Source organism: Pristiophorus japonicus, chromosome 16, assembly GCF_044704955.1.
Source record: "Pristiophorus japonicus isolate sPriJap1 chromosome 16, sPriJap1.hap1, whole genome shotgun sequence".
NCBI classification, from domain to species: Eukaryota; Metazoa; Chordata; class Chondrichthyes; family Pristiophoridae; genus Pristiophorus; species Pristiophorus japonicus.
The window spans coordinates 23,854,980-23,870,649 of NC_091992.1; the positions used below are offsets into that span (position 1 = coordinate 23,854,980).

Below are 15,670 nucleotides of genomic sequence, written 5' to 3' on the forward strand. Positions count from 1 at the left end.
TTCCGTTTTGGGTGCAGTTGGGGAATTGCACCCAAACTATACTGGTTAGGTTCGGCTAGGCTTCCAAGTTTCTGCTAAAATTCATTTGTGGAATCGCAAACTTAGTAGCTGCCGTGAGGCACGGCATTCAGGCAGCGTAATAGCACGGGATTGTTTATTTGCTTCTTTCTTTCCATTAAAGACTATTCCTTGATGTATTTGAGAGGTAACCTGCTGCAGTTTTATTAATACAGCTGAAATTGGGTTTATCACCAAAAATAAGTGTTGAGGTAATACTTCAGAGACCAGACCTCATTTGGGTGAAATGCTGTCTCAGTTGCTTTTCAACCAAGACCACCTCTGGCTCTTCCAATGAGTCGAGTCGGGTAGGTCTTAATTCAACATCAGGTCTTTATTTCTCGAGCATATGCACGGAGAGCCTCTGTCAACTGCTCGAGGGGGAGCTCTCTGCAGAATACCGAAATGGTTACATTCTTATACAGGTTGAACCTCCCTTATCCAGAACCCTCGGGACCTCGCCTGTTCTGGATAAGGGATTTTTCCGGATGGGTGGTGGTAACGTTAAATTGGATGGTACAGATACTAAGCAAGGGGATATTGGGGCTGACTGGCTTGGGGCAGGGACTACGGCAGAGAGATCATGGACGAGGGGGGAGGGTGAGAAAGTGCGCTGGATCGTGGGGTCAGGCCAGCGATTGCAGAAGTCGGCAGCAAGGAAGGACTTCAATTTGTTCATGTCGGAGTTCTGCGCATGCGTCACCAGGTGGCCAGAAATGGTTCTGAACGAGGGGTGGTTCTGGATAAGGGAGTTCTGGATAAGGGAGATTCAACCTGTACCTTTCTTGGTCCCTGTCCATGTGTTCCTGGGGGGGGGGGGGTCCCCAGGGCACGACTCAAATTCTTTCTCCTTGATTATATTATAGTTGCGTATCTATCGATAGTCGAAGGTTCTTGGCTTGCTTTCAATCCATTTAGTACGTCTAGCTTATTTACCTTGTTTGCCCACCTGACTCCACGTTCTTGAGCCGTTACCTCAGAAATAGCGACAATGGCAGTTTGTTAATTAGATCAGTATCCTGTCTGCGTTCTGCAACTAGATCAGTATTTCCCCGACATCTTTCTTGATTGAATTTCCATCATGCTATTTTCCTACAACAAGAAGCATTTTTAATAAGGGTATCCCTTCTTCACCTGGGAGCAACCTGATTTAAAATCACTGACAATGACTTCAAAAAAATACTCTACCGAACCATTTAATAGTTTCATTGGTGTATGCTAATCAGTCTCTTAGTAAATTAAATATTTTTTGATATGAATTTTTTTTTAAAGTGCCTACTAGTGTCGTTACACCTAAGAAAATGAGCACGGTTAGAAGAGTCTTCCTGAACCAGCGGATTTTTTGCAATTTTGACCCGCGTGTGTGGTCAGGTTTGTGGGCAGAGTCTAATTCGGACAAATTGAATCTTGAACGAGTGCAAAAGATCGTAGATAACACGAGCCTAAATGATTTGGGGCACAGTTCACTTACATTTAAAATTCCCCTATCTTTTGCGCAGGCTCAGTCGATTGCGCCCAGACTAGCGTAAACAAACAGAAACCCGACCTCCAAATGGTTATGCTGACGGGAGAACCACTGTGCTCTATATCTAATGGAGTAGCATTTAAATCTTCCTCTGTTCCATGAATATATATTCCTGTCTGCAAATGTCTTAACTCCGGCACCATCCAAGTCTACGTTTTTTTTTCAAATTGATATATTTTGGTGAATGCTCATCTAACTGAGGATCATCATCATCATAGGCGATCCCTCGAACGAGGATGACTTGCTTCCACACCAAAAGGGATGAGTTCACAGATGTTTCAATAAAAGACCCGATATTCCAGTCCTGAGGATATTCACCTGGTGAATGTTTCTCTGGTAGTAAGCAAAGATCCAGCTCTTTCCACTCTGCCCCAAATGTCTGCTTCAAGCGCCGATTTCAGAAAGGGAGATTGTGTTTGACATAAACTGATCGAGATCCTTGGGAAGGTGACAGATATGGTGGATGGGGAAAATGCTGTAGAAGCAGTATACATGGACTTTCAGAAAGTCTTTGACAGGGTGCCACACAATCGAGACTATTGGAGAAAATTGAGGGAAATGGAATCAGGCGAGGGCACCAAATTGGATGAAAAACTTAGAAAGGAGGAAACAGATTGCAGGAGTTAGGGGAATTTTCGCAGAGTGTTTGGAAGTGTGTCGTGGACCATTTTGGGTTCTGTTCTAGGACCTCTTCTGTTCACTATGTACATCAATGAATTGGGCATACAGCCAGTGAGCGTAGTGTCCAAAGTTGCCAATGATACTAAAGTAGGAGGCATAGTGAATAATTCTGAGGACCAAAGGAAGCTGCCTGGGGATACTGATAACATGGTGGAAAGGGCAAAAAAGTAGCAGATGGAATTTAATGCGGCGTTGTGGAGCGGCAAGAGTTTGTAGAAGGCAGTGACCGGGGCCCAGTAGAGGCGCGAGTCTGGGGCCCAGAAGAGGCGAGTGCCCAGGGGCAGCACGGGCCAGCCCACACTGCGATATCTGTGTACGCTCGGTCCGTGCAGCAGAGCTGGTCTCCAGTCGTCTTGGTTAATCCTTGCTACTGGGCCAAGACCTACTCTGTCAAGCCCGTGTGGTGGCTGGTGTGCAACGGCCATCACACGTTAAAAAAATTCACACACAGGCATCTTCCACCCTTCAACATGTGGTTCGGGATCTGGAATATTAGGTCCTTCATTGAAACACCTGTGAACTCATTCCTTGTTAGCGTGGAAGTAAGTCATTCTCGCTTCGAGGGACTGCCTATGGTGATGAGGGGGTACATCTTGATTTATTAAATAAAAATAATAATTATGCTTTGGGGGAAAGCTGGGTGACGTGGAAGAGTGAAGGGATTTGGGGGTTCATGTTTTAAAAGCAAAACCCCAAGTGGATAAGGCCATAAAAAAGCAGAATACTGGGTTTTATGGCGAGAGGTATAGAAAATAAAAGTTGAGATGTAATAAAGAATCTATATAAAGCCTTAGTAAGGCCACAGTTGAAGTACTGTGTGCAGTTTTTGACTCCACACTATTGAAAGGATGATGAGGTAATAGAGGGTACAACACATATTCGCAAGGATACTGATATGCGGAAATATGATGCAAAGACCGTGATAATTTGGGACTGTTTGTAATTATAAAAAAGAGGAAATTAAAGGGAGATTTGCTGGAAGTGTTTAAAATTATGGAGGGATTTGGCTGATTGAAGAGTCTAGGAAGAGTGGGTTTGGATACAAGATACAAGACTAAGTGCAAGAGATTTAGGACACAGAATAAGAGCAGTACGTTTTGCACAGAGGGTTGGGAGGTTGTGAAACAAACTACCAGAGTTGGTGATTGAAGCAGAGACCATGACAGTGTTTAAGAATAAGTTACATAGACAATTGAAGGAAAAGGGAACAACTGAATATGGGAACAAGGCATGCATATTGGATTGGAACTGTTGCTTGTATGGTGTATAAACCTGGACTGGCTGGGCTGAAGAGTCTGTTTATGTGTTGTAATTTCTATCTAAGCCCCAGCTCAACACAGCAGTTCCTAATACGCAAATATTATATCTTACAATTCCCATACCAGCTGTGCTTGGAGATGTCCAGTGTAGCAGCTTGCTGAGCTGTGAGCACTCTCTGACCCTGTGGTCCCACACTCACTCGGAGCTTATTTTATGGAAGAGCATAAGAGGAATGGCCAATCAGTCCATCAAGCTTGTTGCTTCTATGAAAGGTTAAACAACTATGGCAACAATGTCAGCCATGGCGCAGTGGGTCACACTCTCACCTCTGAGTCAGAACGTTGTGGGTTCAAGTCCCACTCCAGAGACTTGGGCACCAAAATCCAGTGCAGTACTGAGGGAGTGCTGTATTGTCGTAGGTGCTGTCTTTCGGATGAGAATTTAAAACAAAGCACTGTCTGCTCTCTCAGGTGGACGTAAAAGATCCCATGGCTCTATTTCGAAGAAGAGCAGGGGAGTTATCCCCAGTGTCCATTTGTTAGAAATAAGTTATGGCTATCTCTGGTCACTTTTATAATCAGGATCGACTGTAAACCATTAATGGTGGGTATATTGTGTTTAATCTAGTTATACAGCAAAAAGATACGACCATGACAAGTAGCTGATACCAATCTCAATCGGACAAATGGCTGGCGTATGTGAGCAGTTCTCTGGCTTGCAGCCTTTCTTCCTTTCATCTAGAGGCTCCTTCGGTAGAGCATGAGATCACTCTCAAAGAGTGTTTGACCAGTCCAACTTTTAGTTCTTACATCCACCGCCTGTGGGGATAAGCCCTCAGGATGCTACTTTTATTATGTTTTTAGGGGTGAGCCTGGAATGGGATATTGACAACACCTTTTGGCTTATTGAGTTTCCCCTAAAAACTCAATACCCAATGGGATGTCGACTTCTTTGTCTAAACTTGGCGATGAAGACACACCATTGCACATCTTTTCTTATTTATAGTTTTGAAGGCCAATCCATCCACCTGAACCCTCTTATCTCGACCGGCCCTGTCCCCCCAAAGCTATAGTCTTTTATCTCATCCTGCCTTCTCCTCCCTGGTTCAGCTAGTGCATGTCTCAGGCGCAACCTTGGGTCATTAAATCAAAGGTCCTGTGTTCGAGCTGTCTCACTCCAGCTGGTCATCGTGGATACCCTTCTATTCTATGGGTCAGAACCTCCACTTTTTTTGCATGCTCAACACCCACTTAACACCAATTTTACTGCTGAAATGACGTATAACGCCTATATATCGCCCATTTTGGCACAGAATGGAAACTGACGGGCATTTTTAGAAAACTTATCACCAAGCGTTACTTTCCCCATGTGGTTAACGCTGGGAAAAAATAATACCGCCCGCCCACATTTTGGGGTGAAATTATCAGAATGGACGAAATCAACACCCATAATATCGCCCAGTGTTACTTTCCCTACGGAATTCAAGCCGAAATTCAATAATACCACCCACCCACTTTTTTTTATCGTAAAGAGCACATTTGGCAAAACTAATGCCCAGGAGATCGCCACCTCGCACACATCGCCCACAATATCACACACCCAAAAAAACACCCACAAAAAGTGGAATTGTTCTGAACGAACGTAAGCGGTGTGGCTGGCATTTTTAAAATCCCACTCTTATGTGAGGAGCCGAGATCAGAACGATTTGCCTGAAAGAGTGTTGATGTGAGTGACAACGCTGACGCACTGCTGTGTGTGTGCAGCTCAGGTATCAATGGTGCGCATCAGCTTGGTGCCAGTTAAAGTTTACGTTGATTGATGTGAAGTTGTTTTTAACCCTTTCATGTGAAGGAATCAACAGTGTTTAATGGTGCGGCTATCTGAAACAATGCGCAACAAGATTATGGTCAGTAACAAAAATGTTATAACAACATTGGTCTGAAATCATAAGTATCACAGGCAATAACACCCAACACCTGCCCACACCCCACTTTTTCCACCATTGACATCAATCACATGTTCAACATGTCCAGCAACACAGAATACAAAGGCAAAGCAGGAGCATGGTCCCCAGCCCCCATACATTACAACAAATTGCATACACCCAGATGGAGATATAACAGAGCCATCACCTGCGGACATGCACCTCACTCACCTTCCCCCCCCTCCCCTTCTTCTCCCCACCTCTACTCCTAACCCTCCTCGCTCCACGGCACCTGGCCGAGGAGCTTCTCAGGCTCATTGGGAGGGATGAAGGCAGATGCGGTCGTTGCATGGGTACGGGAGCGGGGGATGTCGAGGGGCAACATTCTCTGATGCAGAAGCAGGATCTTGGTCCTTGCTCTTATCTGTTGTTCGCAGTGGTGGTGCGGAACCCAGGGGTGGAGTGCCGCGCTCGGGGACCACTGGGAGACTTGTGGCAGCAGTGTTTCTGGCTATCGCATCGAGGGTTTCCGCCATCCACGGGATATTCCCCCCCCAATGCTTCGATGAGCTGGTCACCAATGTCTACAGTCCTCCTGGACAACTGTACTATCTCTCCGCTGTCATGTGGCATTCATGGAACAGACCTGCCGCGACCACTGGACCTCCGCGGGGTCGGCGCCGTCCTGGGGAAAAACAGGGTGCCCTGTGGCGAGGTGTTTGGGGCCGGTACCTCCAGAGTGGAGGCAGGAATGACCAGAGGACCACTAGATGGCCTTGGGGTGGAGTGGTTTCTGGAGCGTGGCGATGCAGGTTCCTCGAAATCCGTGCTCTCATCCATGGAGAACAGACCCAGCGATTGACGGGCGAGAATCGGAGCTCCTCAGCACCAGATGTAGGATCGTCCATCGACTCCTGCCCCACGCCTCCACCTTCTGGCCTTTCTGGTCTTACCTTGGGACGCGCTGTTGGCTGAGCTGAAAAACACAAATGAGGTTATTGGAGGAGAAGGGGGTGCTAGGGTCACAAGATGAGTCCAGCGCTACACATAGCATATGCACGACAAAAGCACCACCGCTCTCAAAATCATTGCAGACATCACATTTCATGACCATCAACACATTTGCATCCCAATGATTTTCATTAGGCTATCATTATTTCTATGACAATTTTAGAAATCGCCTATCATATATGATTGTTCGGATATGAGTGGGTGTGGCATCTAATGACTTTACATTACGCAATGGTGTAAGCTTTACTCACATGGCATCACTTCAAGGTCTGCAGATACGTCCGTGGCTGTCTGGGGGTGCTTCCCCACAAGTGCAAGCACACGCTCCTCCATGTCAGTGATGTCGCTGGGGACTGGTGGCCCCCCACCCATTCGGCTCGGCACGGACCTCATCTTAGATAGCTTCTTCTGTAAAAGGGGACAGGACGACATGGCATGAGATCATTGCGTGATATCATTGTTAGGTACTGTCACAGACACTGATACAACACATAACCGACAGACGTAATCATCATTATTATGAAAATTATCCTTCTTTACCTAAAGACGTGCACCGTGACCGCAAGCTTTGAGTAAAACATTCCCGGTAAAAGTGAAAGACCTCAAATCTGATGATAGTCACTCATGACTGTTACAAATCAAATTATATAAATACATAAGTACATGTAAATCAATGTAATACTTACTCTTGCAGATCTCACAAGGTCGTTCCATCGTTTGCGGCATTGGTTGCCCTCACGCATCTCGTTGGTCACCTACGAGACCACCTCTGCTATCTCGGTCCATATCTTCTGGTGGGGTGGGCTTCCCACGCCTTCCCTGTGTCAAATCACCCCAGCGTAACTCATCCTCCTGCAGGAGGTAGGCATTTGCCTCGTCCGAGAATGTCCTGCTTTTTTATGCCCTCCAATGTGCTCCTCTCCTAGCTCTCTGCTCTCTCCAGCGTCAGTCTCCACAGCGTGCTGTGATGCCTCCTCCTCTCTCTCCATGATAGGCCAAATTCGGTCAAATATGTGGCTGGTAACAGCTACTTTTTATTTGCCTACTTGCTGTGAAGCTCTACAGTCTCCCTTCTTCCTCTCAAAGCAGCCACACCAGACCCAGACACACCTTCAGTCCCTCTGAGCTCCCTCTCTCTCTGTCTCCTCTTCTGTGCATGTCATGATGACCCTTGACCTCCAGAATCGCGGGAATCGAGCATTTCCATGCCGTTGCTAAGGATGGTCATGCTTTACGGCAGAAGGTCAAAAAAATTTTATGCTCCCGCCCATTTGATATCACTCGCGGTAATGCCCATTTTCAAAAATGGAAACTAGTTGTTTTGAGAATGGGCGAGAAGCCGGCAATCTGAAAACCCTTTTCTAACACCCACGCCGGAAATAACGCCCATTTTGGGGCGATAAGCTCAAAGCTGGTGGTTCTAGCCCTATGTCTTTTATATTAATTAACTTTTAATTATCTTCGCAAGCAGTTCTGTCAAACAAACCCCACTTAGTATTATAATATGGTTATTAGGTTGGGTCTTCATTGGCCAAATTAAAGACTGTCAAAAATCCTAAACTTACAGATGACAGACAAGGCCATATTATGCTGTGGGCCCCCATGTGGAATGTCATGCATTCTCTAATCTAATCCATTAAAAATACTGTCTCAATTCTAATGCAAGTCTTCCTAGGAAAACAAAATTTAAGCAGTCCCAGGTAAAACATAACTTATACATTTATCCTTTACTTGTCTCGAGCAGAAACATGCTATCATTTAAACACAGTATTATTTTTAGGTATCCCTCATTTTTAACAGGTGTCCTGGCCAATATTTATCCCTCAATCACCATAACAGAAACAGATTATCTGGTCATTATCACATTGCTGCTTCAAAAAGTACTTAATTTGCCGTAAAGCGCTTTGGGACATCCTGAGGTTGTGAAAGACGCTATATAAATGCAAGTCTTCCTTTTTCTTTCATAATTATGGCAAATTCATAACTTAATAATCAGTACTTGATAAATTAAAAAAAATCTAATATTGTAGCACAGAAATCATGCTGTGCCATCTTAGATAAGAAGTGTGTTATGCATTAACATGATTTATTTTCTCTATTGTTATAAATAATAGATCAACAACAAATTATATTTAAATAGCATCTTTGCAGGAAGTCATATCAAAATGCTCTACGATGAGGAGACATTCTATACAAATTACAATTTAAGGAGGGTTGAGGCAAAGAGGCTGTCTAGGAGAATATTAGAGAAGTCTAGCTGTGAGGTGATAAAGACCACGGATGCGAGTTTTTACAATAGTGGGGGAGAGGTGAAGGCAATATGGTTCTGATGGAAGAAAGCAATCATAATAAAGGATAAGGGGAATGAAGCTCAGTTCAGCTCATGGGTGAATAAGTGCATACTAGTATTTATGAAAGACTAGATGCCTTGGAGTGATTTCAAGCCTGAAATCTCACCTCAGGGCTCAGCTGATGGTTATAAATGACAAGCTTTAAGTATGAACTTCATCCAATCAACTAGTTAAGGTCATGTAATATAGGATGTAAAGCTAAGTACATCTGGTGGCATTCTGCTCCATTTACTTTTGGGAGGGGTTTGGGATAAAGTTTGCAGAATGCTTGTAAGAAGAATAAATGGCTTGTGTGCATTCCACCACGGAATAAATGAGACAAAGTCTGTGGAACAGGCTTGATAAGATGAATGGCCCGCTGTTATACCATATTTTCTTTCATTTTTATTTATTGCTTTGTAATTGTGCCATGGTATCCATTGTTTTTCTATTTGTTCTTAATTTGCTGTAATAATCCTCTTCATTAAATGTAATCTTAATAGTTGTATAAAATTTCAACTATAATTTTCAGAATAGATGTCAACCTCTGACCAGCAGAACATTGAAACCCAGTTGTCACAAATGTATCTCATGTGAAGTTATTCTTCAGCCTTACCTCTTCATTCCCTCAGGCAAGGATTTAATTTGTTTCTTGAATCCTTCGATGTAGGTACAGCCTTTAATTGTTCTTTTCCAAGGAATGCAAAGAAACGTCTGTTATCTCGAGATGAAATGAAATCCAACACAGCGCTGCTCTCGGGCCATTGGAATGGAGGGCAATCACCCTTTTAATGCTGAACTATACTTTCTGCCCCTTGATGGAAAAATGCATGATTGCTTTTTCCATTAACGTGGCCCGTGGCTTTTGCGACCTCACAAATGTTTCCATACAGAATTAGCAAGCGTTCACATCATCAAGCCTGCATTCTGGTATCACACCCATCTCAGCAGAGATTACCACAACAGTGGTGGCATTGCCCAATATTTGTAAGATCTATATATATATAATAGGTATGTATATATATATTCACGATTACCGGACATCTCAAACCACTTTACAGCTAATGAAGTACATTTAGAGCGTAGTTACTGTTGTAATGTGGCAGCTGATTTGTGCACAGCAAGCTCTGACAAACAGCAATGTGATAATGACCAGATAATCTGTTTTGTTATGTTGATTGAGGGATAAATATTGCCCAGGACACCGGGGAAAACACCCCTACTCTTCTTTGAAATAGTGCTATAGGATCTTTTACGTCCACCTGAGAGAGCAGACGGGATCTCAGTTTAACGTCTCATCCAAAAGACGGCACCTCCGATAGTACTGCACTGGAGTGTCAGCCAAGATTTATGTGCTCAAGTCCCTGGAGTGGGACTTGAACCCACAACTTCTGACTCAGAGGCGAGAGTGCTACCCACTGAGTCACAACTGACAGTGTAATATAGATATATATATTATATATATTGGACAATGCCAGCACTGTCTTAGAATTTAACTTTATATAATAAAGTTTCATGAACTTTGTGAAATCATAGTAAAATATTACAATTGCTTGTGAAGTAGTGAAGAAATATTAAAGGTGCCAACTCAGCACTCCTTTACCACAGACCCTCCAAGGCCACATTAACATTTTATTGCAAACGGAGCAAAGGGGAAGATAAGTGTTTTGGATGCTGTTCCTCATTGCACTCTTCCAGTCGAGGGGCGGTTACTGAATCTGTCAACTTTCTCTTGCAGCTACCTGCGGGGGGTTGATTAGAAATGCAACTGTAGGCCGCATCATATCGCCCAATTTTCCGGGTAACTATAGCAACAATCTGACCTGCTACTGGTTGATTGAAGCTCCGGAAGGACAGAAGCTACACCTGCACTTTGAGAAGGTTGCATTGGCTGAGGATGATGACAGGTAATTTCTGCAGTAAATGTAAATCCTCACTCTTTCCTTGCCTGCAAAACAGCTTAGACTCGGCTGTGTAAACAGATAGCTATTCTGAAGTATCCATGTGCTGGATTTTCTGCCTGTTAACCACAAATGGAGGGTGAATCGAGCCCCATGACTGCGGCAGCTTTCAGTAAGTCAACGAACCAATAGGGTGTTACAAATCTATAAAGGTGGTGTACAAAGCCGTGTTTTAAAGTATCTCAACACGGATAAGTATGTTAGTGAGCTTTGACATCTGAGTTTCACAACTTCCTTCTAGAAAAGAACTTATGGACTGACTGTGAGAAGAGATTTGAGGTTTTGAGCAGGCTTTAATATGAATACTATAATCTATTTGCTTCATGGGTTTTTTACATAAGAATTCATAGCAACACATTGCTATTAAGAACTAGTTGACTTATTAGCAAAGGGTTAACAATCGCACTACACATTACCAGTTCATAAGAGCATAAGAACTGCTCCGCCATTCAATAAGATCGTGGCTGATCTGATCATAAACTCAGCTCCACTTTCCTGCCCGTTCCCCATAGCCCTTTATTCCCTTACCACTCAAATCTGTCTATCTCCGCCTTAAATATATTCAATGACCTAGCTGCCACAGCTCTCTGGGGCAGAGAATTCCACAGATTTACAACCCTCTGAGAGAAATAATCCCTCCTCATCTCAGTTTTAAATGGGCGGCCCCTTCTTCTGAGACTATGTCCCCTAGTTTTAGTTTCCCCTATGTGGAAATATCCTCTCTGCATCCACCTTGTCGTGCCTCCTCATTATCTTATGTTTCAATAAGATTACCTCTCATTCTTCTGAACTCCAATGAATATAGGCCCAACCTACTCAACCTATCTTCGTAAGTCAACCCCTTCACCTCCGGAATCAACCTAGTGAACCTTCTCTGAACAGCCTCCAATGCAAATATATCCTTCCTTAACTACGGAGACCAAAACTGTACACAATACTCTAGGTGTGGCTTCACCAATATCCTGTACAGTTGTAGCAGGATGTATCTACTTTTATACTCTATCCCCCTTGCAATAAAGGCCAACATTCCATTTGCCTTCCTGATTACTTGCTGTACCTGCATACTAACTTTTTGTGTTTCATGCACAAGGACCCCCCAGGTCCCTCTGTACTGCAGCATTTTGCAATTTTTCTCCATTTAAATTATAATTTGCTTTTCTATTTTTTTCTGCCAAAGTGGATAACCTCACATTTTCCCACACTATACTCCATCTGCCAAATTTTTGCCCACTCACTTAGCCTGTCTATATCCCTTTGCAGATTTTTTGTGTTCTCCTCACAATTTGCTTTCCCACCCATCCTTGTATCATCAGCAAACTTGGCTACATTACACTCAGTCCCTTCATCCAAATCATTAATATAGATTGTAAATAGTTGAGGCCCCAGCACTGATCCCTGCAGCACCCCACTAGTTACTGTTTGCCAGCCGTAAAATGACCCATTTATCCTGACACTCTGTTTTCTGTTAGTTAGCCAATCCTTTATCCATGCTAATATATTCCCCCAACCACATAAACTTTTATCTTGTGCAGTAACCTTTCATCCACCAGGCTCTCAACCACCTGCCTCATCGTGGATCCCCCGAACCCAACTGGCTGGAGTTTTATTGAGTCTTGTGACCATCACGCGACTGGCTAAGCCACTCCCAACTCAACAGTGTATTCACAGGTGCAAACATTACAAATACCACTGACAACACCAACAAGGAGATTAGTTCAGCTCCTAAATTGCTCCTAATCTAGCACATTCCTTCTCGAATTAAAATAATTTATGTCCCTTATTTACATTGAACAATAAAATACATTTATACAGTATGAAAAACACAGCTCAATTGTTCGTTGTCAACAATGTCAACTGCAATTTGCAACAGAAATTCGAGTGCTTGTTTGAAAAGTTATTTTCTGTTTACCAGGCTCATAATTCGGAATGGGAACAGCATTGATGCGCCTCCAGTTTACGACTCCTATGAAGTGGAATATCTGCCCATTGAAGGCATTGTCAGTGAGACTCAACATTTTTTCATTGAATTGACCACAGACAGCTCTGGTACATCTACTGGGCTGGCTTTAAGATATGAAGGTAACAATTCAGATCGTGAAAGGTCTTTTGTAAATGCTTTTAATTTCAAAGGGCTAGGCTTGTTTTTTTTTTAAACAGAGAAGAGGAAAAATCGAGATTTTTCTACAAAAAAAAAGCTTTGGTGTTCAGGCATGTCTTAAGGCATTGGGAGTACATCCTTTCTGTACAGGACTTAAAGAGTAATAATTTGTCAAGCAGGGAGGATAAACAAAAATAAGTGCTTTAAAAGCTGAGTTTTGTCTTGGGGTGTTAACCTAACGTGGTTTAGTCTTCAAGTCTACCCTATAATTGTTACATTCTGCATCCACAGTATTTAGTGCAGTGACAGACATCTATAGTGGATGCTAGAAAATACTGATATTAAGCACTGAACTGAACTTCAAACTCACCCAGCTTCCAGGGATTTAGTTGAGCAGAGCCACGTCTCAGCCTTTGCCAGCTCAATTTGGTTTGGGTCACTTCAGCAGAAATGCATTTATTCACCCACTACAGACAAGAAATTGCAGTGTTTTCAAATGATTTCCAGTCGCTGACATGAAGTTCAGAATTTGAACTTTGTGTCAGTAACAAAATAATCCATTAAAAAGTTTCCACTAACTTCCCCATGGGCCTGAACCTTCCACAGGCTTTCTGGATTTGAGTCCTGTGCTGTCATTTCATTTCACAAAAGTTGACATCGGTTCAGGCTGCAGGAAGGAAACTGGGAACTTTTTAAATTGATATTATCACTGAACTCAAGCTCCAAATCCCAACTTCAGGCCGGCAACTAGAAATCTGTCATTTTTGTCTCTCCTGTTCTGCGATATTCTCTCTTTCATTTCCCCCATTTTATTCACACATTTGTTTCACTGTCTCATCTGAGTTGAAATCATGCTGTGCAGTATTGTCCAAAATCACATCAACACCTCTGTTATGAACTTCTTTTGCCCACTAATTTAACCATTTAATCCAGTGTGAAACTTTGAATGGACTGCGCAACCTGTTAAAGGGACTGCACCCCCCCCCCCACTCCCTTAAAAAATAGGGCAACATTTGTGATTATCTTAAAGTTATAGCCCTAAATTTGGTTTCCCTCCATAACAACAACTTGTATTTATATAGCGCCTTTAACGTAGTGTAACATCCCAAGGCGCTTCACAGCCATATGAGATTTTTAAAAAGTGGAAAGATCTTCTCTACTTCAAATTTTAGGAACAGGTAATGGCCATTTATTCCAGCAAGTATGTCCCGTTTTCATAAATCAATACACTTCTTACCATATCCTTCAATCCCTTTGCTCTACAAAAATGTATCCAATTCGCTCTCGGTCCCATTTATACATGCTCTTTCAATGGTTTTACTTGGTCATTTATTTCATGGACTCTAATTCCTTTGGACGAAAACATTCAACCTGACCTCCCTTCTTACACCGAGCTTCCTCATTTTGAATTCTTGTCTCTTGAAACCTTCACCTTGTCAGTTGACCTGGATCCATTTTTGTCCATTCCCTTCATAATCTTGAAAATTTCAATGAGATCATCTCTAGGTTCCTCTTTTCCAAAGAAAACAAGCCAAACTTGCTTATCATTTCCTCACAACTTAAATTCCTGTTAGCCAGAATAAGTATCTTAATGTTTTCTCAGTAGTGTTGTGTGGTCTGGTGACTATATTCATTGAGAACCATGATTAAGCATGGGCATACTTTAACCCAGTTGTTAGTACTGTGGGCAGTATTACTAAATAATTCAAAACCCAACTCACATTGGGTATTGCACATTATTAGTGAGATTCTTTCATAGGAATGTGCACAGGCCCTGCATGTGAAGGTGATCGACTAATCAAGTTTGACAAACCTGAACATCCTTTTCTCGTTCCTGTACCTTATATTCCCTGAATTCTGGGCCTTATATTCTTTTTTTTTGAAGTACAGCACCCTCCCCAGAGCAATTCGCTGATGTATGTCGCTTGACACTTTTGGGGTCAAACTGCTCTTTTAGCTTTTTCTCTAATTACTGGCACATTGATAAATTCATATTCCAAGCCAGGTGCTCCTGCGATTTCATTAGTGAATCATTAATTACACAAGATAAAGGAGCGTCCTCCTATGTTCCATTAAAATTGGGAGTTTCGTGCCCACTTATTGTCAGGGATTTATTTAAGTTGATCTAGTATTCACGGATGACAAACGGCAACTATGAAATTAGATCTTCCTTGAATTTGTTCGTTCCCTATGAACACTACATATTAAAATTAAATAAAAATTACAAAAGCACAACAGAAATATTATCAAATGAAGTACAAATAATCCACAACGTTATGTGCAGGGGAATGGGCTTCATTTGTAGGCTGAGTTATTTATCATAAAGCTAGCATCTGTGACTCAGGGAATTCCAAGGAGAAATGGAGCTCTGGAAAGAAATGGAAGTGATTTGAAAAGCAATGTTAAGAATGTTTACCTCAAACTTGCTTCAGGCGGGACTATTAGTAAAGATGTTTTTCTGCTGAGAATGGCTTGAGGCATTACCTTTGGCCACTGCAGGTTCGTATGCTGGTGAAATATGATTGGCGGGTGGGTTATTGTAGGAATCCATGCTGTAGGTCCTATTCCACAATGGAAATAGAAATGGATTCATTGATGGGAACTAGGAATAGCTTTCAGCACCTCTTGCAATGGAATCCTTGATGGACATAGAGCTCAGCACACCGCAACCAAGAAGCTATCAATATTTAGAAAGAATCTTAATTAAAGAGCTCAAAATCTCTGGTTGCACCTCCGGCAATAAATGTTCGGGGCCCTTTGAGATTCACAAAGGGAACCAGCTGGTTCAAGGATACGCAAATTAATCAAATATAAGGAAATGGA

At 42.7% G+C, this 15,670-nt stretch overlaps 1 protein-coding gene across 1 annotated transcript in view; it reads left to right on the forward strand.

Moving 5' to 3' along the window:
- sez6b (seizure related 6 homolog b) overlaps positions 1-15,670 on the forward strand; it is a 901,253-nt gene that overhangs the window by 702,918 nt on the left and 182,665 nt on the right. The window contains exons 7-8 of the mRNA XM_070858015.1: positions 10,527-10,695; positions 12,662-12,828. Of these exons, the coding sequence (XP_070714116.1) occupies positions 10,527-10,695; positions 12,662-12,828 (336 nt within the window). The remainder of the gene's footprint in view (positions 1-10,526; positions 10,696-12,661; positions 12,829-15,670) is intronic.